Raw genomic sequence first — 26,072 nt, 5'->3', positions numbered from 1 at the left:
TCTTGTTAGAAAGTCGGGAAAATAAGTCATAGAATAAATAATATTTAAAAAGATAAACTTGTAAAGAAATGATAGTTAAGTGTTTAAAAATATATTTTGAGGAGTTGAAAAAATGTCATAGTCTTTATAGTGGCACACAAATATAACACATAATCAGGAAAGAATATCAAAGCAGAGTTCATCCATACGTCGACCACGATAAAAGGCCAAAAAAAGGATTAAATGAGGAAAAGTTAATCAGCTGTCTGTGAAGAAATGAAATTCAGCGCAAGTTCAACCAGGAAGACCATCTTTCCTCATTCATTTACTATGTCTATGGCCGTTTCTCAATCGCGTCGGGCCGAACCACGCCCCTTAACTGTGATATAATGGCCATATACCATGGCCTGTAGTGAGCTATTGCTTAATTATTACATGGTTTAGTTGAATACTCGATTCTGATTGGTCAATTCAGAACACGTGACACGTTAATCCAGTACAGACAGACCGCTGTCAAGGATTTATTGACGCTCACATCTGCAGAAAGAAGTCAGTTCGATTTAACTGTATACAGTTTGGAACTGGGACAAGAAAACAGCGGAGAAGTAACGGGGCAGAAACCCTCCTTTTTACGCAGCGGTCCAGACATAGAAATCAAACGGCAAAACATATTCAGTGTGCAGTACCTTTGGCATTAGGGCAGGGATATCTAGATACTTTCCAAGGTTTGACATAATGAATTGTGCGACTTTTAAAGCAAGCAACGATGTTTTCAAATCTGTAATCAAAAAGGTCCGCAAAAAAACGCTATCGAAGCAGTTCCTGCCGTTGCTACGTAATTCAAACGGTAACAACGGACTATTTTTCTTAGCGGATGCATGTCATTTTAAATCAATAACTATTTTTTAAATCAATAAAAACATTTCAATTAATATTGGGAGTCATGTCGTTACTTTGTTGAGAATGTGGCCTTGTAATAAGCGGGATCATGTGCAGCGAGGCGGTCATTATGGAGAAAACAACACCCGACCCGGATCAGAGCTGCACATTATCCCTAATGCTGCGTTCACACCGGACGCGATGCGATGTTTGGGGGTGGCGCGATTACATGTAAAGTCAATGCAGAGACACGGACAGATGCGAATTCGCTCCAACGGTGCGCATGAAGCGGTGGGCGAGGCGCGAATCACGCGATTGAGGCGATTGAAGGGGGCCACGTTATACGCGAGAGTTCAATTTTTTCAACTCGAGCGTCAAATTCACGTGACGCGTTCTCGCGGAAGCCAATCAGCGGTGAGGATCTCAGCCTGCCGTCACTGACGTTCAACCACACAACATCAGCCGTTAGCTGTTAGCAGTTAGCACACAGAGCTCACAGCTCCTCATATCTGTTCAGAAACTGGACAAAAGTTAAACAAGTACAAACCACAGACTGTCTGTGTCATGGCGAATACAGTCGCTGGTTTATGTATGTCCGTAGGCCGTTGTTATGAGTGTGGAATGAGCATATACAACGTTAGCTTAGCCTGGTCGACCCGATCTTCATTCAGAAAACAAGCATTTTAAAAGGTGTTTCACCTGCCGTCTGTCTGCAGACTTGTCAAAGCATTCATTCATGGTTGTTACTAACCGGTATCAGTATGTTGTTACTTCGGCATCATTTAGAAACGTGTATTACAATTTAATCACGGTAAAATATGTTCATTTGTTGTAGTTGTAGCTCCCGAGCCAGCGCGTCTTGTTTGAATGATGCGAGTAAACACAGCTGGCAGCCGCGGTGAAACTCCAGCATTTAGAGCGATGCGATAGGAGCGATTAGAGCGAAGCGAATATTCGCATCGCGTCCGGTGTGAACGCAGCATTACGTACGTCAGACAATATTTTAGTTTAAAGGATGTAGTGGAAAATAATTTCATGGTAAAGTATATAATAGAAAACATCAAAAATCAAGTGTTTCAAAATTGTTTAAAAAAAGGTGAAAAAAGTCATAAGAAAAAAAGAAGTGTATATATATATAATGTACTTTTTATATCTCCTTTTTAAAAAAGGAGATATAAAAATTCATAGTACAGTACAGCATGTCAGAAAACATAATAAATAAAAAGGCGGCATAAGATAAGTCCGATATTTAAATGAAGAATACTCCACCAGGCACCAACACAACAAACACGTCCGAGTTCAAGTTGTGTTCCCCGGATGAGCCTCGCAGCTGAGCCCCTGTAGCATCCTGGAGCTAACAGAGCTAACGGAGCTAGCAGAGGGACAGAAAGCTAGAAGCAGCAGTCACCGTAGAGACCTGTCCATCAAAGTGACCACGCCCTAATTTATGCAAAAACGTAAAGACCTAATATAACTAAAAGGGTTGCGTTATAAAACAATTCACTCACCAATCCATAGTCATGAAGGTGTAATATAACTATATCCAGAATCATTTGTATTGCATCCAGGGGTAGAAACATGTTTATTTCTGCTGTAAAGTTGGGCATTTTAACATGGAGGTCTATGGAAATGGCTCCTTTCTGCAGCCATCCCCTATCGGCCAATAGATGAACTGCAGTGTTTGTTCCCGGCTCTGCCCCAGAGTTTGCCGATTTTTAATCACAAATCTGTTCTAACCTCAGTTCAGCATTTTGAAAAATACAGCCCATAATATTCTGCAGAAGCACGACACAGCAATAGTCTGTTAGTTCATTTTACCTTTAATAATAAAAAGGAAACTAAAATAAAAATCTCAAAATAAAAAATACATGGCAAAACAAATAGACTCTTAAATGATCATGAGTGTAACCATGGTCGCAGTGATGATACAGTAATAATAATAATAATAATAATAATCAGAAGCTTAATAAGAATCATATGTCCCTGGCGTTTCTCCACCAGCTGAATCCTGTTTATAGACTTTATGGTTAGCATGGCGCGGGCCGGGGGGGGCGTGGCACTTCAAATATTCACACTTAAGCAAAAAAGTTACCCCACATTTTGCACGATGTAAAATAAGGACAGAATCACAGCTCATACGATTCACAGCACTGCGTCGAAATCAGAACATAAAATAAAAACATGCTCCGTGTTTCTTCTTCTTCTTCGGGGTCGCGGTGGAGGAAAAAAGGGGGCGTGGCAATTTTGGCAAAAAAACAAAATGGCGTCAAGATGAAAATGAAAAGCGTTTTTAAAAAAAAATAAGATTAACATTCTTTTTCTTAGCGAAATCTGCAGTTCGGTGGGTTTTCGTCTGTCCGGTGAAAGTGCGGTGCTCGTCTGAAATGTCGATCTGTGTTTGGTTTGGGGTTTGGTTTTTTTTAATTGGGAAAATAGAGACGGAGAAGAGATTAAAACCCGAAGTCCTTCACATCATGTCTGATCAAATATGAGAAAAACGTGGAGGGAAACACTGCTGACTCATCTTAATCTCTTTCTTTTACTGGTTTTATGGCACTTATTCAACACTTGTCACATGGCAGAGGGTGTTATTATACTGTACAGAGTAATAGTCTTAATATTTAATCCTCATTAATTTACGAGGAAAAAAGGCCAAATATTAAGAATATTGTGTGTCTGTCTGTGTGTGTCTCTGTGTCAATGTGTGTGTCTATGTGTCTGTGTGTGTCTGTGGGTGTCTCTGTGTCTCTGTGTATGTGTGTGTCTGTCTGTGTGGGTGTCTGTGTCTATGTGTGTCTATGTGTCTGTGTGTGTCTGTGGGTGTCTCTGTGTGTCTCTGTGTATGTGTGTGTCTGTCTGTGTGGGTGTCTGTGTCTATGTGTCTGTCTCATTACATTACATTGCATTTAGCTGACGCTTTTATCCAAAGCGACTCTATGTATGTGTGTGTGTGTGTGTGTGTGTGTGTGTGTGTGAGGAAAAAAGGCCAAATATTAAGAATAAAATCATAATTTTTAAAAGATGTTGTCGTTTTACGGGACAAGTCTTTATTTGTCACATTTCTGACAATAAAACAGCTAGAAGTGGAGCTTGAAATCAAATGTTTTTTTCAACATTTACATTTTCTAAAGTCCTAATTTAACCACTTAAGCTATAACGTTGCAATGCAATTCACCCAATCATTTTGTTGTAATTTCACTCAAAAGACGGATTTCTAGGGGCAAAATAAAACCAAATGATCACAAAGTCATGTCAATAATTAGCATCTTAAATCCCATGTATGTGTCCCAAGAAAATCTTGTAAATATATATTTCTTTAAACATTTTCCACTTCTTTATTTAACGTTTTAATCTGAGTAATTAGATTTATATAACAGTGTTACTCGATGGAAAGGTGATAAACAATAGTATTTATTTATAATTACATATATGTGATAGTTGGCATCTTGTCTGACTTGCAGGAGCGTCCTGCAAATTCTGTTTTTAAGTCACGATGAGAAAGTGGCATTGAGAGGAAAGGTGTTGGCAACAGAGGCAGAAGGCACGGCGCGTAAAGTAGACCCTGAACATATTTCTAATCAAAGTGCATTCGGGTCAATCAGAGAGGATTCATACGTTATAACAGCAGTGTTTCCCTTCAAGCAGCCGGGGACAGATCGCTCGGATTAGGTCAATACAACGGTAGAAAAGTACGGAGGAAAAAAGCTGCCAAATAAATATCTAATGATTTGATAAATATATTAAAATACCATTAAATAAAACAAAAATAATGCATTAATTATCAAGTCGAAAATGTTTATTCCTGTTTTTAATTTAATTATTTGTATTCACTTTTACATTGAATTTATTTCCCTTTTTATGTATTTAATGATGTCTGTATTATTATCCCCTAATATGAATGCATGTAAAAGTAAACAAATGAGTAATAAATTATGAAGACATTTAAATAAAAATATTCTCTCTTAATTAATGCCTGGATTTTTCACTGTTATTTTTGTAAATGTTTTTAAGAATATTTATTTATTTATCAAATCTGTTATTTACTTTGTATTCTGGCAGCTTCGGTCCTCCGCAGCCAGATCGGTAATTCTCAGTTTTTTGGCGCTTCATGACAAAAAAACTGAGATTAGAGCGACTCACTTTTCCATTTCTTCTTCAGGTGTAATAACGAGTTTATTTAGTTAACCCAGATCAGTTACACTTGGTGAAGGTAAAAAAAAAAAACTCATATAAATTGTTTTTGACCGAAAAAGAAACATCGATTCCAGCGTCGCCAGAGTCCCTTTAACCCTTCAAAATAAAAGTATATTTTCTTTTTTTAAATGAAGCAAGTTGTTGAGAAAAGTGTCCCTCATTTAAATAAAAAGGAATTATTTGAACTAAATCTTTCACAATGAACATTTATTTTATAAAGACTGATATTAGTTCTGCTTTTATTTTGAAAATATTTAAAGTTTCTTGTAAAATAAAACTTTATTTTGTAATTTTTTAACAACCGTGTATTTTTTAAACATTTTTCCAGAACATGTTTTCTAAAAATTTTCTGAGTTAATCCTTGATTTTCCTTTTTCTATCTTTCCATCACAGTGAAGGTAATAATGTGCATATTTTATTTTAATTCAACAAAAGTACAATTTCCTCCTGTTTTGTAAACGTTTGCTGGAAATGACATTGCTGAAATATTAACTTTTGTATTTATTTTTAATGCGATTTTGAGTTAACATGTATTTTGAAATTCAGGTCCAAAAAATGACAAATTCTACTTAAAATTAGTGAAAATGTTAAATTTCTTGTTAATATACAATTGCATTTTCCTTAAGACCAATTTGTCATGAACTCCTGAACTTAAAAGTTAAACTGAAATCCAAAATAACAATGGATTTTCAAAATAAAACCAGGAAACTCTGTCGACGCTGGAATGGTTCTTTCAAAATAAAATAAAAAGAAACGTCTGACAGAACAAACATTTTGTACAAAATGGACGACAGGGTGACGAGAGTAGATGCTGGTGAAATCTGACCTGTGTGTGTGTGTGTGTGTGTGTGCGTGTGTGTGTGTGTTCCCCTCGCAGTGTTATCTTGAAGACAAAGCGGCGATCACCACTGAACACAGATCAAATGCTCGTAGAAGATTTTTTTTTTTTCTTTCTATGTTTCAAATATATATTCTGTTTGTACAAGACGGTGATCGACATTCGAAAAAGGATTTTCAAAATAAAAGCATACGAGCGCTGCAGCTCCCTACACACGTGTTTTTTTTTTCCTTCTTCTTCTTCTTCTTCTATATTTCTTCTTCCTTTTCTTCTTCACGTGTCAGAGCTCAGATCCGCCCGGCAACAACACGGTCTGTCCGGCAGCAGTTTGTCAAACCTTCAGCAGAACGAGAGAGAGAGAGAGAGAGAGAGAGACGGCGACAAAAATGGCAGCGGCGTGACGAGATGAGGGGAGGGGAAGAACACCGGCGACCTCCGTCCACTCATCCTCCACCGGGGAATGTAATATGAACAGTGTGTGTGTGTGTGTGTGCATGTGTGCGAAGCAGTTCCTAGCAGTCCTCGTCTTTGTCATCGACAGCGCCTTTGAGTCGCAGGCGGGCGAAATCCTCGAAGACGAAGTCGTCGTCCTGGGAGATGCTGCTGCAGCGCGGAGAGACAATATATTATTGTTATTCTGTCTGAACAGCAGGACCTGCGTCGAGTAATGTTTACATTCATTTGGAATAAAAACTCAAAAGATACTCACTTTGTGTCGAACTCTATCAAGTTGGTGTCGATGGGGGGGTCCATCTCTGGCACTGCTGTAACACACACACACACACACACACACACACACACTATTAGCACATCACACTGGTGTTTCCATGGAAACTGGTTCTGGTCTCCTTCGAAATTCAATGCATGACAGATAGAGTTACATAAAGGCTGATAGAGCAGTGTGTGTGTGTGTGTGTGTGTGTGTGTGTGTGTGTGTGTGTTCTCAGATTACATGTGAAAGTAAATTATATTACGACGGACATTATCCCTCCTCCCATCCCTTTTTTGGTATCATTTTTCTTTTTTTATAATGTGTATTAAAATTAACATTTTATTTTGGTAAATTATCCAAAGACAAAATTGGCACAAAAAAAAAATATATATATATATATTGTAAGCGTCTTAAAATTAGGAATTCATTAATATAACATTTGAAAAATAATATAAATAATAATAATAATGTAAATGTTGCTGAAAATAAATCAATATTAATATTAAATAGTGAAACAAATTATAAGTGTACTCTAACAGACAAAATTAAGCAAACACAAAACTTAAAGGTCCCCTATCATCCTCATCTTCATCAATATATCACAGGTCTCAGATATATCCAGAGCCTGTCTCTGATTGGCTGAAACACCAAACAGATCATTGCAGCATTACCCATAATCCCCTCTGTTTCAGCCCTGTTTCCAAAGTGCTGATTCTCTGTCTGTTACTTTAGATGAAAATAAGGAGCCCCTCCCCACGCCCCTCTGAGAGATATTTGGTTACAAAGAACTCAATGGTGCTCTAGGAGGAGATTCAGGTGGTAAGGGGGGGGGGGGTTGGTGATTGGCTAATGGTTACACAAGACAAAACATCGTTATGACATCATAAAGTGGCCAAAATCTGATCAGCTCATTTTCAGACAGGTTTTTATAAAAATGGATCAGGACAAAAAGAGAGAGAATCTTTGTTCCTGAAACTTTCAGAGTCTCTTTCCACAGAGGGGACACATGTTGATGTAGAAGAGACATGAAGAAGAGGGGACACATGTTGATGAAGAAGAGACATGAAGAAGAGGGGACACATGTTGATGTAGAAGAGACATGAAGAAGAGGGGACACATGTTGATGTAGAAGAGACATGAAGAAGAGGGGACACATGTTGATGTAGAAGAGACATGAAGAAGAGGGGACACATGTTGATGTAGAAGAGACATGAAGAAGAGGGGACACATGTTGATGTAGAAGAGACATGAAGAAGAGGGGACACATGTTGATGTAGAAGAGACATGAAGAAGAGGGGACACATGTTGATGTAGAAGAGACATGAGGAAGTGGATTTTAAATAATAAGTGACCTTTAAAGTAATGTAATCATTATCTTTCATTGTTGTGTTTTCTGGGTGAGTGTTGGTGGTTAGAGTTCCTCACCAGACTGCGGGCGGGACAGCGGCGGCTCCACAGGTTTGGGATGCATTAAGATGAACGGCAGCTCCACCGAAACGTCTCTGAAAAACATCACCAGGAATATTCAGTTATAAAGAAAATCTGACGTTTTATTGTGAAAACCAGAAGGAAGTTAACCAATCAGAGGGCTACATGGAGGGTTAGAGGATCATGTGACTGCCTCTGAATTTTCCTTCTCTTCATTAACTTATAATTATTAATTTTTTTAATTTATAATCTAGTCAGTGAAACTCATCTCTCCAAAGCCTAAAAGCCTAAACTTTACCTTATTTGTGGTTTAAATCAGTTTACCGTTTTTAATATCCTTAAAACTTTGAGCCAACCTTAATCCAGTTTATGGATAAATGTTATTATATTTGACATTAAATTGGCCAAAACTAAATGCTACTGACACAGCTTTATTTTTGAAAAACTCCATGCTTTTAGACCTTTTCAAGACGTTTAAAAGCTCAGCTGACAGTGTTTTATTTTGAAAATTCAAGGATAGTGTTTTGGTCTGGATGGACAGAAAGCTGGCACCGCTTTATTTTGAAAATTCCAGGACTATGTGTTATTCTGCATAGGCGGAAAAGGAGATGTGTAAAAAGGCTGCTTGGCCTCTTATTTTGAAAAAACAATATTGCTTTTTAATCTGGACAGCTAGAGACAATTTTCTAAATACTCCTGACTGCGGTTTTATTTTGAAACTTTTTGGACTATAGGCGCTTTTACACCGGAGTACTTTTCCCAGGAATAGTTCCGATAGTTCCTGGGATTTTGCGTTCACACCAAAAAGATCTGGAACTTGAACTTTGTTTTGCGAACCTTTTCCCCCCTTTTCAGTCCCTGCTAGAGAGGTGGTACTTTCCTGGGGAGGAAAAGGTTCAATTTCTGATTGGCTGGGCGAATTGCAAACCACGCCCCTTAAAACTCTGAAAAATGTTGTGAAGCCGCCATTTTATTTGCTCGCATTAGCATTAGCATTAGCCCAGCGCACTAACGGAGAAAGACTAACTTATGGCAACACAAAATAAAACATGGGAGCGGTGGAGATGAGGAGGTGTCGGCGTTCTGGCGATTTACTCGGAAGGCTTCAGTAGAAGCTGCTGGGAGTCCCTGAGGGAGGATTACGCAAATGAAGCCGCTGACGTCACGTAAATCGCCACCCGAAGTCCCGGGTAAATCGCCAGGGGCCTCATTTATAAAGGGATATACGCTCAAAAAATGGCGTACGCCAGTTTCTACGCAATGTTTGCGATTTATAAAATACTAACTTGACGGGAAAATGTGCTGTCCTCCACGCAAACTCTAACCCATGCGTACGCACTAAGCACACAAACGGGAGAGACGAGAAACTGCGACACCGTTGGCAGAAGGAAGAATGGAGAGAAATATGTGAAAATAATACCATAAATAAAATGTTACCTCTCATTTATCAAATATGAAGAATTCATTTTCAAACATTGATTAAAGCCAATCTTAAAATGATTAAACAAACGCCTGTTTGAGACTCCTCAGTGCACACAAAAACATAACTTGGAGAAATAAATAAATACGGATATGCTATTTAAAACCACCTCGAATATGTTGTGTTAATGTTATGAAATGTTTTCTCATAAATGATGCGGTAAGCAGGAGGACAGAATTACGTCTAAACTGACGCCGTTTTGCATTTCTATAGGTTGTAGATACGAGCATGGTTTTATATACTATCACGTTTAATCGTGTTTTATGCCGTTTGCCAAGACTTGATAAGTCGCTCGTAAAACACAGGAGGTATGGAAACTAAGAACACCATATGTGGTAAATTGTACAGCTAATATAACACAACACATTAGTTGTATTTCCTTTAACTGGTGGATTATGGATATATAGTTGCTGATCGACAGCTGGAACACAAACCACCAAATACAACAAAAATAATTCAGATCCAGTCGTCATGACTCCACTCCGGAGGGATTCCCCGATCATTTCTTACAGTTTCTCATCAAGGGGGTGTCTCCTGTCCCCGGGACAAACACACTGCCCGAGGAAGGTTATGTGTATTTGTTTTGTCATTAACTTTTTTCGGACCACTTATTTATTTATTTTGGTGACGATCCGACCTCCATGCTGCTACTCTGGTTCAAACTGCATCCACCAAACAATATGATTTATCTCCACCTCCCCACAATAACCAAAATCTGACACGGTGTGAGATGTTTTAGCTGTTCTATCGTAATTTCCTGCGATCTTCTTCATGCAGTCAGTCTGAATGAATGAATGAATGAATGAATGGGCGTTTCTTTGACTATGTATAGGCAAATATGGGCGTTACGAGTCGATTGTGATTTATCAAGGGAAACAGGCGTAGGGAGTGCCGTACGCACTTCCCTCGCCGGTACGCAATGTTTTGTGAATCGGAAAATGGCGGAACATTTATGTACCTATTTTTGTGCTTTGTACTACGTAAGCAACCTTCCTACGTCAATCCTACGCAAGGCGTTATAAATGAGGCCCCAGAAGCGCCGACACCTCCTCATCACTCCACCGCTCCCACGTTTAATTTTGTGTTGCCATAAGTTAGTCTTTCTCCGTTGGTGCGCTGGGCTAATGCTAATGCTAATGCGAGCAAATAAAATGGCGGCTTCACAACATTTTTCAGAGTTTTACGGGGCGTGGTTTGCAATTCGCCCAGCCAATCAGAAAGTGGAACCTTTTTCTCCCCAGGAAAGTACCACCTCTCTAGCAGGGACTGAAAAGGGGGGAAAAGGTTCCGAGAACAAAGTTCAAGTTCCAGATCTTTTTGGTGTGAATGCAAAATCCCAGGAACTATCGGAACTATTCCTGGGAAAAGTACTCCGGTGTGAAAGCGCCTTTTGTTTTCATCTCAATAGGCAGAAATTGAGATGTTAGAAATGGTTGCAGAGATGGTTTTATTTAGAAAATCCAGGATATTGTTTAAAGTGTAAGAGGCTAGATATGGAACATTTTGGAAAACGCTGCAGATGGTTTTTATTTTAGACTCGATCGGAGACGTTTGAAAGCACTGCAGTCGCCGCTTCATTTGAAAAGGTGTCGTCACATTTACCTGTCCAACATGCCTCTCAGCAGCCTGCAGGGGGACACAGAGGGGGGAGGAGGATGGAGGAGGAGGAGGGGAGCCAAACACACATCCAAAAAACACAGAGGGGAGATGAAATGAAAAGCAGGAGGCGACATGTTCACAACAAGTTCACAATCTAAGCAAGCAAAGTGAGGAGCGACTACAACGAGAAGCAGGTTTCCAAGGTAACTGACAACAGGAAGTGAGAGGGCGGAGCCGAGCTGCACCGACAGGAAGTCCTTCATCAGGATCTTAATTAAACGCTCATTTAGTAAAGTGTTGTTGTGTGTAGTTCCTTTATAGCCCAACATTAGCCGCCTTTAGCTTAGCGGTGGTGACGTGAAGTCATGTGACCGTGCTGTAGTTCCTTTATAGCCCAACATTAGCCACCTTTAGCTTAGCGGTGGTGACGTGAAGTCATGTGACCGTGCTGTAGTTCCTTTATAGCCCAACATTAGCCACCTTTAGCTTAGCGGTGGTGACGTGAAGTCATGTGACCGTGCTGTAGTTCCTTTATAGCCCAACATTAGCCACCTTTAGCTTAGCGGTGGTGACGTGAAGTCATGTGACCGTGCTGTAGTTCCTTTATAGCCCAACATAAGCCACCTTTAGCTTAGCGGTGGTGACGTGAAGTCATGTGACCGTGCTGTAGTTCCTTTATAGCCCAACATTAGCCACCTTTAGCTTAGCGGTGGTGACGTGAAGTCATGTGACCGTGCTGTAGTTCCTTTATAGCCCAACATTAGCCACCTTTAGCTTAGCGGTGGTGACGTGAAGTCATGTGACCGTGCTGTAGTTCCTTTATAGCCCAACATAAGCCACCTTTAGCTTAGCGGTGGTGACGTGAAGTCATGTGACCACCGCATTAAATTAATGTGGGTGCAGCTCGGCTAATGTCTTAAAATCAACTGGAGTCTCAAAACTCCACTGATGACATTAACAGGAAACAGTGAGAGGACAGGAAGTGATGTCAGCAGAGTGGGAGGGGACTGTGTGTGTGTGTTTGTCTTACCCTCCACGTGAGATCACCAGCTTCACTTTGACTCTGTAGGAAACCAGGATCCCCAAAACCTCCTTGTTGGTGACGTCTTTCACACTGAAACACAAACAGGAAGCGATGGTCACATGACCAACAACACACACCTGTACCTGGACTCTATAGTCTGTACTTCCTTTAGACTCCATGGGGTTTTCGCTTCTTTGTGGTTGCAAGTCTCGTATTGGATAGATACTTTATTGATCCCTATTTGGTAAATTCTCTCTACTATCTTTTCCACTTTAAAAAGTGGAAAAGATAGTTATTATTTACAATTATATTTGTCGTAAGTCTCTCTTCTTTGAAGTTTTTCTTTAAGTTTTGTTGTCCTGTGTGTGTGTTTACATGGTGTGTGTGAGACGCACGTGTGTGTGTTTACATGGTGTGTGTGAGACGCACGTGTGTGTGTTTACATGGTGTGTGTGAGACGCACGTGTGTGTGTTTACATGGTGTGTGTGAGACGCACGTGTGTGTGTTTACATGGTAGAGGAGGTGTGTCTATGTGTGTGTGTTTACATGGTAGAGGGGGTGTGTGTGTGTGAGCGTTTACATGGTAGAGGAGGTGTGTGTGTGTGTGTGTGTGTGTGTGTTTACATGGTAGAGGAGGTGTGTGTGTGTGTGTTTACATGGTAGAGGAGGTGTGTGTGTGTGTGTGTGTGTGTTTACATGGTAGAGGAGGTTTGTCTCTGTGTGTGTGTGTGTGTGTGTGTGTGTGTGTTTACATGGTAGAGGAGGTGTGTGTGTGTGTGTGTGTGTGTGTGTGTGTGTGTGTGTGTGTTTACATGGTGGAGGAGGTGTGTGTGTGTGTTTACATGGTAGAGGAGGTGTGTCTCTGTGTGTGTGTGTGTGTGTGTGTGTGTGTGTGTTTACATGGTGGAGGAGGCCAGGTTGGTGTCTTCGTGTTTGAGTTTCCCGTCCAGAGCGAGTCCTCTCTTCTCTCGGTTCTTGTCGAGCGTTGGGGTCAGAGTGTAGACCTTACAGAAGGTGGAGCTGGACGACACCTGGTCACTATGGAGACACTGCTGTCAATCAAAACTGCTCCACTAAGCCCCGCCCACTCCACAGACCAATCTCAGATCAGACATTATAGTGCTGGGTGTTTTTTGAAGATTACTTAATGGTCTCCTATCATGCAGAATGCACTTTTTGATGTCTTCTCTACATCAATATGTCCCCCCAGTGTGTCCCCAGTGTGTCCCCGGTGTGTCAGGAGACTCTCAAAGTGTCAGGAAATAAAACTCTCTCTTTTCCTCCGAACCCACATCTCTAAAAACGGGGAACAACGGAGCTGATCCAGATTTGCTGCGTCATGACAACATTACTAAAATGTGGGCGGGCTTTACACCCACGGGCCAATCAGAAACGTTGCTGTCAGAAACAATGAGACGTGTTCTGGAAGTAATAGAGTGGCGAAGTCACGCCCACTTACTTCCGGGTAATGGGACCTTATTTCGGAAAAATTATGCATTGAAGTCAATGGGGAGAGAAAACTTATCTTTCGATCCCGTTTGAATTGTGCCATGAATTACACATATGATGTTTGTCAATCTTAAAAAATCATTTCCATGTCAAAAAAGTCACAGTTTGTCGTAAAACTGTTGAAATATAAGACTATGAAAAATACGTAACTAGAAAGACTACAAATCCCAGAGTCGCGTAAGTGATGTCACAATTGTTTTCCTCCACTAAGAGATAGCTAAGATCAGCGCCATATAGATATAATCTATCTATCTGGCGCTGGCTAAGATAAGATAACTTTAACAATATGCCTGTGTGCTTAGTACCAGGTTGTTATTATACCAGCAATGGGTCTTGCTCGTTCTTTCGCTTCCCGTCTGATGAAAGGACCAGGAGTACTCTGGATCAAGCTAGCTAGTAGCTAGCACGTTAGTTAGCATTACAGCCGTGTCATTTTTATTAGCCTTAACATGAAGTAACATTAAGTAACCCACAATGTTAAACAGTAAGAGTAGTAGTCATATTTCGTGAACCCTTTGAAGAGTACTGTCACCGGTGTGATCATTCTATAATACACAATTTAAGCCCGGGGGAGAAATGCTAACGCTAACGCTAGCGATCTTCTCTACTTCATGCTATCTGCACAAATGGTTGACATTAAACATTAAAACGACCAGGCAGTTCAGAGAGAATCAAAGGAAGGCAGGCAGGCAGCTTTGCATGACATTCTTCAGGACGTGTTTCATTGTGGTGATAGTGAGGGTAGTCTCTTGTGTTGACAAGACAGTAGTGACGGCCATCTTGGTGACGTGTGTTGTTGACCAGAGATCAGATGTAGTTCATTGAGCGTTTCACACAAACAAATGTGTTACTTCACAGTTTTACGACACATTTTTTTTTTTTTTGACTTGCAAAATTATCTTTTAAATTGACAAACAACATATGTGTAATTCATGGCACAATTCAAACGGGATCAAAAGATAATCTTTCTCTCTCCATTGACTTCAATACATAATTTTTCTGAAATAAGGTCCCATGGAGGTCCACCGGAAGGGGAGGGACTTCGCCACTCTATATGGTCTGTGTTTACATTAGCATGCTAACACTCAGAGCTAACCTGTACTGGAGAGAGTATAGCCGCGTTCACACCGCAGTACTTTTCCCACTTTAGTTCCGAAATGTCGCGTTCACACCAAAAAGAGCCGGAACTAAAATTAGTTCATGAACCTTTTCACCCCCTTTTCCGTCCCTGCTAGAGAGCAGGGACTTTCGTGGGAGAAAAAGGTTCCTATGTCTGATTGGCTGGGCGGATTGCAAACCACGCCCCGTAAAACTCCCAAAAGGTTTTGTGAAGCAGCCATTTTATTATCCTCGCATTAGCATTATTAGCATTATCATTAGCCCAGCGCAGAAACGCAGAGAGACTAACTTATGGCAACACAAAAGAAAACATGGGAGTGGTGGAGATGAGGAGGTGTCGGCGTTCTGGCGATTTACTCTGAAGGCTTCAGTAGAAGCTGCTGGGAGTCCCAGCAGCTTCTACTGAAGCCTTCCCCAACTCCGGGGACTTCCGGCTGGGGACTTCGGGTGGCAGTATACGCCGTGAAGTTGTTTGCGGCCTGCCAGTAAACCCAAAGCAGAAGAAGAAGAAGTGACGTCAGCGGCTCATTTGCCTAATCCTTCCTCAGGAACTTATTCCGGTGTGAACGCGATCTGTACTTAGTTCATGAGAACTAAAGAGTTCTCATGAACTAAGTTCTCATGAACCTTTGTGGGAAAAGTACTGCGGTGTGAATGCGCCTTATGTATAAAGAAGCAGGAAATAAAAAGGTACTGTCCTTGAGACCTATAATATATGCCTAAAAATAGTATAGTAGGAGACCTTTAAAGAACACTAGCTAACAGTAGGATTTGGGATGGTAATATATCATCATGTTGTTTATCTCTGGGTTAACTGGCTTTATGTTTATTAATGCTTTAAACCAGTATTGAAATGGGACTTACTCTGCCTCCAGCTGGGCGACTGGACATTTATACTGAGCAGTACTGAACAGACAGATATCTGCGTACTGACGCACTGTAGAGACAACGAGAGAAAGAGAGTTTTAAACACAACCAATCTGGGATTTTTTATTCAAATTAAACACACACATTTTACAGAATTTTAGAAGAAGACGTACCTGATATTTTGACTCTCTTCACGGTCTTGGTGGAGTTGTTGGTGACGTGGACGTTGACGCTGATTGGCTCTCCGTGGTAGTAAAGCTGCACAATGCATCATGGGAAACAAGGACTTTTATAAGTGCACTCTTTAAAAGTAACTAAAGCTGTCAGCTAAACGTTGTGTGGTAGATTAAGTCAAACGTGGCAGAAATGGGTACATTTCAACTGTGTGTGTGTGTGTGTGTGTGTGTGTGTGTGTGTGTGTGTGTGTGTGTGTGTGTGTGTGTGTGTGTGTGTGTACCTCCTTGTCCAGAGAAGCCTCCAGGTGCAGGGATCTGTCCGACATCAGGAAGCTGCGGGTCGTCTCCACCATCGGCTGAGGGCCAGGCTTCTCTGGAGCGTACTGAACCTTCCTGATCACCAGACGCACCGAGTTCCTGCTCAAAGAACAAAAGAGAGGCGTAAGAATGACCTCTGAACCCCCGACATGACTCTGCATTTTAACGTTTTGTTCTACGACATAAAACATGTCAGTAAATACCAGAGGTGTGGACTCGAGTCACATGACTTGGACTCGAGTTACCAATTTGATGACTTCAGACTCGACTTGACAAAATCACAAAACACTTGCGACTCGGACTTGAACACCAATGACTCGGGACTTGACTTGGACTTGAGCCTTCTGACTTGAGGTGACTTGATAATTTAATTCAGGGGTCTCCAACACGCCGATCGCGAGATGCCGCTTGAAGAGCAGACTCCCGTCGGGGAGAGCAGAATCTTCAGCCGCTGCAACTCTTGCTGAGAATCCATGCAGGCAGGGGCGGGACTTTATTTTGCTGAGCCACCATGCGGCCAATCATATGCGAGGACACACTAGGATCATACCATTATGTGAAAGAAGGGTGGGGGGCAGACGCTCCAAAGACAGCAGGTGTAGTGGTACAGGCCAGATACACAGAGCGACGGGGAGACGGATTTAAATGCAAGCGCGTCGGAAGAAGTCAAGAAATTTGCGAAAACCGAAAAAAGAAGCAGCTTCTGGCTGCATTTCAATGATATTGGAGAAAGCAAAGCTGAGTGCAGGATTTGTAAAATGAAAATAACCTTCAGAGCAGGGTTTTTTTTTTTGGTAACCACTCAGGATTTATTGCCAGAGGTGGGAGAAGTTCAGATCTTGTACTTGAGTAACAGTACCAGAGTGTAGGAATACTCGGTTACAATAAAAGATCCTGCATTCAAAATGTTACAAGTAAAAGTACAAAAGTATTAGCATCAAAATATAGTGAAAGTACCACCTGCAGAGGGATCTAGATTCAGGTGTTCTTTTCCCCATAGAGACGCCTCGCTGCACATTATCCCTTGCATAAAGATAGATTGTGGGTCCCTTATAACATGCTATACACAGTGGAAATAAACATTCTGGTTACCTCAAAATCAGGGATCTTATACATTAAACTCCTTCTGAATCAAACCGTCACGGTCAGTGGCGTTTTCTCCTGGAGGCCAAGGGAAGCCAGGCTTCCCCTGTTTTCTCGGATTGTAGTTATAATTTAAATAAATAATGAAAAACACTTGGTTTGTTTCGATAATTCTCCTTTGCTATGTGTTGCTGCCGGCCCGTCTCTCCCCCACTCTCATTGAGTATTTTACAAAGAGTGAAACAAACAGCGCCCCTCTAGATGTTATGGTGAAACAGTAGATTGCATTCACTGTTGCGAGAGGAGGCCAGCTGAATCGGGCTTCCTTTGGTGAAAAAAAATGGAGGGATTGACCAATCAGATGAGGCCCACGTGATGCCCCTGCCAACATGTGATTGGTCAGGGCCATGCCAAGGGAAGCCAGCGGTCTCTGGCTTCCCTTCAGAGGCGGCTGGCGATTTGATTAGACACTGCCATCCCATCAAATCACATCAACATCAGTTTTACTACGTACTGTAGTAGCCTACTGTAACTGTCATCACCGCCGTTTGAAATTATCAAGCATTATGGAGGGTGGAGATTTGGCGTACTTAATCAAACATAACTTTACTAAACTTCCGCTACAGCAGCAACTAAAAATTCAATCAGATGACAGGCCAATGCCCACACTTGAGCTGTGTACACAGAGGAAAAAGGGAGCGAATCGGACGTTCAATGAGGACAATTATGTCCGCACGGGTGGGGGGGGTGGGGTGTGTCTGCATAAATTAATAAGAAAATGCTTAAATTAATAAGACGAGAGAGTTTCGGCTGGAGAGTGCGTGCGGACCTGTCGGTTAGATAACAGGCGTGTGCAAGTCCTGCATCTGTGTGATACAAATGTGTGTAAAATGATACCGGGCGCTGTAATCACTCATCTGGTTACGTTATTGACCACCCCCCCCCCCCCAACCCAAAAAAATGGGCTTCCCCTACATTTTTCCCCACGCCACGCTACTGGTCACGGTAGCCTTACCTTACTGATCCCTCTTACAATAGAAGAAAAACACGTTACTTTACCAGCAGAGAGAAAATGGATTATTAAATTATCAATGTGACTAATAAAGAGCAGTTTGATTATTAAGTATTATTCTGTTGATCGATGTCATTACATTTGTTGAAAAGCACATAAGGACTTGTTTAAGACTCGTTTTGTCAAAGTTTAGGACTTGGACTTGACTTGAACTTTCCCATCCTGACTTGAGACTTGACTTGGACATGAGCGCAAAGACTTGAGACTTGACTCGGACTTGAGCGCAAAGACTTGAGACTTGACTCGGACTTGAGCGCAAAGACTTGAGACTTGACTCGGACTTGAGCGCAAAGACTTGAGACTTGATTCGGACTTGAGCGCAAAGACTTGAGACTTGACTCGGACTTGAGCGCAAAGACTTGAGACTTGACTCGGACTTGAGCGCAAAGACTTGAGACTTGACTCGGACTTGCAAAACAATGACTTGGTCCCACCTCTGGTAAATACCCCACTGTTGAGTTTAAAAACGGCGGTTGCTAACAAGTGTCTAAATGAGACGACTAAACGCCATCACGCTCAACATTAGCCGCCTTTAGCTTAGCGGTGGTGACGTGAAGTCATGTGACCGTGCTGTAGTTCCTTTATAGCCCAACATTAGCCGCCTTTAGCTTAGCGGTGGTGACTTGAAGTCATGTGACCGTGCTGTAGTTACTTTATAGCCCAACATTAGCCACCTTTAGCTTAGCGGTGGTGACGTGAAGTCATGTGACCGTGCTGTAGTTCCTTTATAGCCCAACATTAGCCACCTTTAGCTTAGCGGTGGTGACGTGAAGTCATGTGACCGTGCTGTAGTTTCTTTATAGCCCAACATTAGCCACCTTTAGCTTAGCGGTGGTGACGTGAAGTCATGTGACCGTGCTGTAGTTCCTTTATAGCCCAACATTAGCCACCTTTAGCTTAGCGGTGGTGACGTGAAGTCATGTAACCGTGCTGTAGTTTCTTTATAGCCCAACATTAGCCACCTTTAGCTTAGCGGTGGTGACGTGAAGTCATGTGACCGTGCTGTAGTTCCTTTATAGCCCAACATTAGCCACCTTTAGCTTAGCGGTGGTGACGTGAAGTCATGTGACCGTGCTGTAGTTTCTTTATAGCCCAACATTAGCCACCTTTAGCTTAGCGGTGGTGACATGAAGTCATGTGACATGTGAGATGGTACTCAGATAAATACATTTCAATATTTTGGATGTTATAAATCAGGTGTCCCCTCACCTCTTGTGGATCTTTTCTTCTATTGACTTGGCGCAGAAAGCTCTGATCTCAAAGTCGACACCGCAGGCCTGAAAGATAAATAAACAAGCTGCTTTTATTCTGAAAATACCTGCTGATGTTCCTCTCATTCTGCTCAAACACTATCAACACATTACTGGATATTTAACACCAAATCCAAAATTAAGAAGCAGTTAACAGTGTTTTCAATTCACTAACACAAAATAATGAATTTCCTTTTGGGACCCAAAATAGTTTGGAGTATTGTAGTTGTATTCAGTAGACCTACTATTTGTTATTACATGTATTTCACTTCTCACCAACACTGACACAACAATAACTTTTTAGCTGTGTGTGTGTTTGTTTTGCTCTACTTGTGAGGACCAAGTGTAATGACCTTTTTAGGTAATGTCCTCACAACATGCTATTGGGTCATAGACCTCACGAATATAGTCGTGTGTGCGTGTGTGTGCGTGCGTGCGTGCGTGCGTGTGTGTGTGTGTGTGTGTTACCTTCCCAGTGTCCTCTGGGCCGGGCTGTAAAGTGACTGAACATGGGAGGTTCTGAGGGATCTAAATCAGCAGAAAAACACAATAAACAACATTATAAAATACATGAACATACATTGAAGATGCAGTCTGTAAATCTAACTCTTCTCCCACTTAATGTCTCACACACTGAACACCACAGGACATTATTCTCAGAGCTGCATATCAACAAGGAGTACTAATTCAAGGCTTCTAAATAACATGTACATTTGTTTAGCTTTGTCACAATATACGATATTTGAAGGTATTTCTTAACTGTGTGATTGTAACCATTGATATGTATGAACAGTGTGTATTAAGACTAGTTATTCACACAATATAAATGTCCTCTGAAATCCAGTTTGATGGCAGTATTTGGTTTTGTATTTCCCCTGCAGCTGGTTGTATAAATGCACATCTGTTTTACTGCAGTTCAAAGGCTTTGCTACAGAGTAGATATGCAATGAGTATCTTAAGTCCCAGGCTACTCAAACAATGCAACATAATTATATATATTAACATTAAACAATAAGAAATAGTGGAAGAGAACGTTGTAAGACCAATGTGTAGGTAATGCAGGAGAACTGCAAACCAGTCAAATAGACAACGTGACGTCGGAGCTCCGTAAAAACAAAGCTGTCTCTGCGTCTGACGCTCTGTTTGATTCTCAGATTTCTGGTAATTATACAGTTTCTGAGGAACAGAAATATTGATTTCTGACAAACCCTGAGTATATAGGGCAATTTGTATTAGCTGGTTTCTTTCGTCCTTTAGCCAGGCCAATACATTTTTTACATCCAAACTAATATTTTGTAGTTACTGACCGAAGATGAAAAAAAAATATTAAATTATATATCAAAAACAAATCAGTTGAAAAACTCATAGTATTGTGCGTCTAAAAAATGATAAAGGTGAAAGAAGAAGTCAAAGAAATGTCATAGTATAGTATGTTAGAAATATAAAATTGAAGGCAAATACAATCACTAAATATTAAGAAAATAATTCCATAGTTTGTCAAAAAATGATAATGAAAGTTGAAATAATGCCGAAAAGTCTCATTGTCAAAGTGACGTGTCGTTCGAGCCGATGCTCTATATCGAACGAGAAGGGCCGAATCTTCTGCCGTTCCTGCAGGCCAGGCATGGGCACACCATGCGGCCAATCACACGCAAGGACAGACTTGGATCATACCATTATACGAAAGAAGGAAGGGGGGACCGGGGCAGAGTACGCCTGGCTAAGGTTATGGTAGGAAGACTCTGCATCGTCGCTCCCCTCAGAGAGAGTCTTCTCCAAAACTGGCCAAATAATCACGGAGAGGAATCGGACCATCCCAGGTGAGGAATCTGGTGTTTCTGAACGCCAACCAGCAGTAAGGACTTTTTGAGAAAGGCTTTTATTTATTTGTATTTGTTTGCTATGTTTGCTGTTCAGTTGTTAATTTAAATGTTTTATTAAAATGTTAAACAACAGTAACTGTGTATGTTTTATTGTAACCAAAATATACATAAAGATAAGGCTTTTATGAAAACACTCAATTAAAAATGTCTTACCAACACAAACCATTTATAATTGCTAAATTAGGCTAAAATAGAAGGCTCCGGTTGATACTAAAGGGAGAGCCGCTTGGGAGCCGAAGCCCATCACTAATATGTCAAATAAAAACCTAAACATAGTCACTTTTTAGTTTTATTTAATCCTGAGCTCTGTGTCTTTATACTCATCATTTCTTCTACTTTATTTCATATTTCTTGGACATTTTATTCAAGTTAAAAAGTTGAATAAGATTATAAGATACAATAAAAAAATATTAAGAAAATAATTCCATAGTATGTCAAAAGATAATCATGAAAGTTCTCCATGTATTATAATTATTGAATACTGATTGATATAGACTTTTTGCAATACTTTTTATTTTGTATTTTATGACATATGTTGCATTGTTGGAGGAGCTCACACTGTAGCTTTGAGCATATGATGATAACACCTTTGAATCTTTTGAATCTTGAAATGCAGAGACTCACAGTGAAGTAAAAGGGATGAGCATGCTGCCCGAGTTTCTTCAGCAGACGCTCCTGCAGCCGGCTGTTCGGTTTCTTCTCCTCCGGCACCGGGGGAAACGCCTGGGGGAAATACAAATATCACAGTGAACATCATGCATTAAAATGATCCTCCAGTAAGAATTACATTTTCAAGTTTAATCAGGAAAATTAGGGGTGAGGTGGAGCTCATTTTGACTGTTCATCTTGATCGTTTGCTTTGTAAGAATAGTGTGTTTTATCTGGAAATATGAAGACGCAATAACCAAAGCAAGCAAGCAATATAATTATTAACGTATTTACAAATGTATAATTAATAAGAAAAAATGCAGGTGTTCAGGTGTTCTTCAGGTGTTATGTTCAGGTGTTCAGGTGTTGTGTTCAGGTATTTTTCCGGTGTTGTGTTGAGGTGTTGTGTTGAGGTGTTGTGTTCAGGTGTTGTGTTCAGGTGTTGTGTTCAGGTGTTGTGTTGAGGTGTTGTGTTCAGGTGTTATGTTCAGGTGTTGTGTTCAGGTGTTGTGTTCAGGTGTTGTGTTCAAGTGTTCTTCAGGTGTTGTGTTCAGGTGTTGTGTTCAGGTGTTGTGTTCAGGTGTTGTGTTCAGGTGTTGTGTTCAGGTGTTGTGTTCAGGTGTTGTGTTCAGAGGCCTGTACGACGAAGCCGGATTTTCGCTTAGCCGGCTAACTTCAGGGAAAACTCGGGGTTTCCGGTCCTACGACGCTGGTTCTCTTTTTAGCGGGCTAGATCTCCATGGTAACTTATGCTGAACGGCTAGCCTGGTCCGGAGCAGGTTAGGTTGCAGGCTAAGAGATCAACTCAGTGAAAGCACCGCCTGCTGACCAATCAGAGCTCAGTGTGCGGAGTTTAAAGCGATCAAGTCATATTACAGAATAGAGGAAATACAGAAAAACTGCCGTTGCAGGAAAGACGGCCGGCAAAAATCAACTGACTGTGTGAACGTGAAAATGAATAGAATATCCCCTCCCATCTTCAGAGCAATCTGACTATTATAATATTAGCGTTAAGAAAGCTTACTTAAATATCTGCCACAACATAAGTAACCGGATCAGAGTAACATTACGTACAGTCCGCGGCACTGTGAGTGCAGACGTCGATGTGTCCCATTATCATTCATATCATATCACATCATAATGTATCATATATTTCCTTATCTGAGTCAGCTGAGCCGTATCTGGCCGTGCAACACTCACAGTGTCACATACTGTATGCAGAAGTATTATTTTAAGCAACACATTAAGTTGACGAAACACTCGAGTCAAATGTAATTAAAGTCAGATCGTGTCTTGGACGGGGCAGTGATTTCATAAACCTGTTAATGTACGCATTCAAACACTTTTTCTGTTACCAGCTGTATTCACCTTGCAGGTGCAGCTATGTGGCTTTGATCCTGGATAAAGTGTTTAAGTCATGGATGTTTAAAGTTTAACTTCTTCATATTTGACTAATATTAAAGTTCACTTTCCATTCAGGAAGTATGACGCTGCGCTGTCAGTACACTTCTCCATGTTTGTGATTGGTCGAATGCTCCAGATACCACCCCTTTCATGTGAACGCGCACCTAACTAGATAGGACACGGCTGGCTTGAGCGATCCACTTCATAACCCGCGTCGTAGGACCGCTTAGCGAGAGCGTGTATGTTTTTGATTAGGCCAACCGGCTAACTCCAACATATCCAGGTTATGTTGAACCGGCTTCGTAGTACAGGCCTTGTGTTGAGGTGTTGTGTTGAGGTGTTGTGTTGAGGTGTTGTGTTGAGGGTGTTGTGTTGAGGTGTTGTGTTGAGGTGTTGTGTCCAGGTGTTGTGTTGAGGTGTTGTGTTCAGGCCTTTTGTCGAGGTGTTGTGTTCAGGTGTTGTGTTCAGGTGTTGTGTTCAGGTGTTGTGTTGAGGTGTTGTGTTCAGGTGTTGTGTTCAGGCCTTGTGTTGAGGTGTTGTGTTCAGGCCTTTTGTCGAGGTGTTGTGTTCAGGTGTTGTGTTCAGGTGTTGTGTTCAGGTGTTGTGTCGAGGTGTTGTGTCGAGGTGTTGTGTCGAGGTGTTGTGTTGAGGTGTTGTGTTGAGGTGTTGTGTTGAGGTGTTGTGTTGAGGTGTTGTGTTGAGGTGTTGTGTCCAGGTGTTGTGTTGAGGTGTTGTGTTCAGGCCTTTTGTCGAGGTGTTGTGTTCAGGTGTTGTGTTCAGGTGTTGTGTTCAGGTGTTGTGTTCAGGTGTTGTGTTCAGGCCTTGTGTTGAGGTGTTGTGTTCAGGCCTTTTGTCGAGGTGTTGTGTTCAGGTGTTGTGTTCAGGTGTTGTGTTCAGGTGTTGTGTCGAGGTGTTGTGTCGAGGTGTTGTGTCCAGGCCTTGTGTCGAGGTGTTGTTTTCAGGTGTTGTGTTCAGGTGTTGTGTTCAGGTGTTCTTCAGGTGTTGTGTTCAGGTGTATCTCTGACCTGGAAGGTGGAGATGTAGAGATCCTTCCTGAACGACAGACCGAGAACATCAAGATCTTCACGGCCGTAACGAAACGCACAGGTGAGCGTGACGAAGACTACAGGAGGAAGAGGAAGAGGAGTATACCTTTAATAATCTGAATGTAAGAGGAGATGATGAAGATATAAAGTGTGGAGGTGAAGCTCTTACCTTTCCTGTCCTTCAGGTACTCCGGGTCCACGAGGATCACGCCATCTGAAGCAGGAAGAGAGAAACTGTTTGTGAAGAGCCCAGCGTCCAATCAGAGAGCAGAGATTATTTACCTGGTGTTCTGACGCACCTCGCTACAGCAGAGGGCTCAGACGTTCAGTCATTAACATCTCTCTACCTACACAGGTCATTAAAACATGCTGCTGACTCACCTACAGCGTCGACGTGGTCCAGGTGATCCACGAAGTCTCTCTTTCCCAGGTACACCGTCACCTGCACACACAAAACCACCTTTCAACCATTTCATCCTGTTTGTTTCAATGTGAATTTCTCATTTAAAAAATGTTAGATAATTGAAAATATTTAATAAGAATTCAATTCAATAAAAAAAAATACTACATGTTTTTATAAAATCATAGGATGTTGCAGAATATTTTAAAGGTCCCCTATTATTTAAAATACTCTTCTTCATGTCTCTTCTACATCACCATGTGTCCCCTCTGTGTAAAGAGACTCTCTTTACTAGGGTTGCAAAGGGGCGGAAAGTTTCCATGGGAAGTTAAGCTGGGGAATTTTGGAAATATTCGATGCAAAATTAAACAAAAAACACGACATTTCATTTTTTAAGTAGAACAGAACATGTTTAAATTATTTTATTGAACAATTATTTGTTTCATTGAAGAACGAAAATAGGAATGTTGAGTTAAATATTACTCATCTGTTTGGTGTTTCAGCCAATCAGAGACAGGCTCTGGATATATCTGAGACCTGTGATATATTGATGAGGAAGAGGATGATAGGGGACCTTTAAGAGTCGGACTCACCTTACAGTTGGGGCTCGACTTCTTGAAAACTCTGAGAGGTTAGGAAACAGGAAGAGGAAGGGGAGGAGACTGATGTTAGTTCATCGTTTTATTTCATAACGAGGATAAAAGACACTGTGAAGACGTTTCAAACTTTAAATCTCATCTGAAGCGTTTGTGAATCTCTGGAGATGTGAGGAAGAATTTAAAACCAGGAGTCCGTTTATTTCAGCACGACAGGAAGCTCGGTGTGAATGATGTGGTTATTATGGGATGCACTGCTCACAGGTTCACAGGGTTAAACTGTCTTTTTAAAACCACCAACGCTCCTTCAATTTTAAAAGATATACATATTCAAAATCTGCATCTTAGATACTCCTGAATACTGGAGTTGTTATCGTGCAGCGTCTTCAGAGAGTTGCAGCTTGGTGTGAAATGACTCCATTGCACAAACAGGAAGTCAGAAACACACTCGCTTCTCTTCCTCACACCTCGATACGTTTCTAAAAAAAAAAGTGAGGTGATAATCTGGAACATCTTCAGGAAACAGTTCACAGCCGACTCCGAGAGTTCAATACCATCTCCTCAAAA

At 41.2% G+C, this 26,072-nt stretch overlaps 1 protein-coding gene across 4 annotated transcripts in view; it reads right to left on the bottom strand.

Annotated features, from left to right (window-relative positions):
* Window positions 1-4,247: 4,247 nt before the first annotated feature.
* Window positions 4,248-26,072, bottom strand: part of arrb2a (arrestin, beta 2a) — a 28,150-nt gene continuing 6,325 nt past the window's right edge. The window contains exons 2-17 of one of the 4 annotated variants that reach the window (XM_034113902.1): window positions 25,503-25,533; window positions 24,891-24,951; window positions 24,679-24,723; window positions 24,489-24,586; window positions 22,036-22,134; window positions 19,997-20,056; window positions 19,488-19,555; window positions 16,087-16,222; window positions 15,803-15,887; window positions 15,627-15,699; window positions 13,035-13,172; window positions 12,140-12,223; window positions 11,113-11,136; window positions 8,028-8,104; window positions 6,600-6,654; window positions 4,248-6,493 (exon numbers count right to left, since the gene is read on the bottom strand). In XM_034113902.1, the coding sequence (XP_033969793.1) occupies window positions 6,403-6,493; window positions 6,600-6,654; window positions 8,028-8,104; window positions 11,113-11,136; window positions 12,140-12,223; window positions 13,035-13,172; window positions 15,627-15,699; window positions 15,803-15,887; window positions 16,087-16,222; window positions 19,488-19,555; window positions 19,997-20,056; window positions 22,036-22,134; window positions 24,489-24,586; window positions 24,679-24,723; window positions 24,891-24,951; window positions 25,503-25,533 (1,225 nt within the window). In that variant the 3' untranslated portion in view covers window positions 4,248-6,402. The remainder of the gene's footprint in view (window positions 6,494-6,599; window positions 6,655-8,027; window positions 8,105-11,112; window positions 11,137-12,139; window positions 12,224-13,034; window positions 13,173-15,626; window positions 15,700-15,802; window positions 15,888-16,086; window positions 16,223-19,487; window positions 19,556-19,996; window positions 20,057-22,035; window positions 22,135-24,488; window positions 24,587-24,678; window positions 24,724-24,890; window positions 24,952-25,502; window positions 25,534-26,072) is intronic. The other 3 variants (XM_034113903.1, XM_034113904.1, XM_034113905.1) reach the window with 3 other exon arrangements.

This window comes from Trematomus bernacchii, unplaced genomic scaffold (assembly GCF_902827165.1).
Source record: "Trematomus bernacchii unplaced genomic scaffold, fTreBer1.1, whole genome shotgun sequence".
Lineage (NCBI taxonomy): Eukaryota > Metazoa > Chordata > Actinopteri > Perciformes > Nototheniidae > Trematomus > Trematomus bernacchii.
The sequence above is the reverse complement of the archived record's forward strand: the minus strand, read 5'-3'. Positions and strand labels throughout refer to the sequence as shown.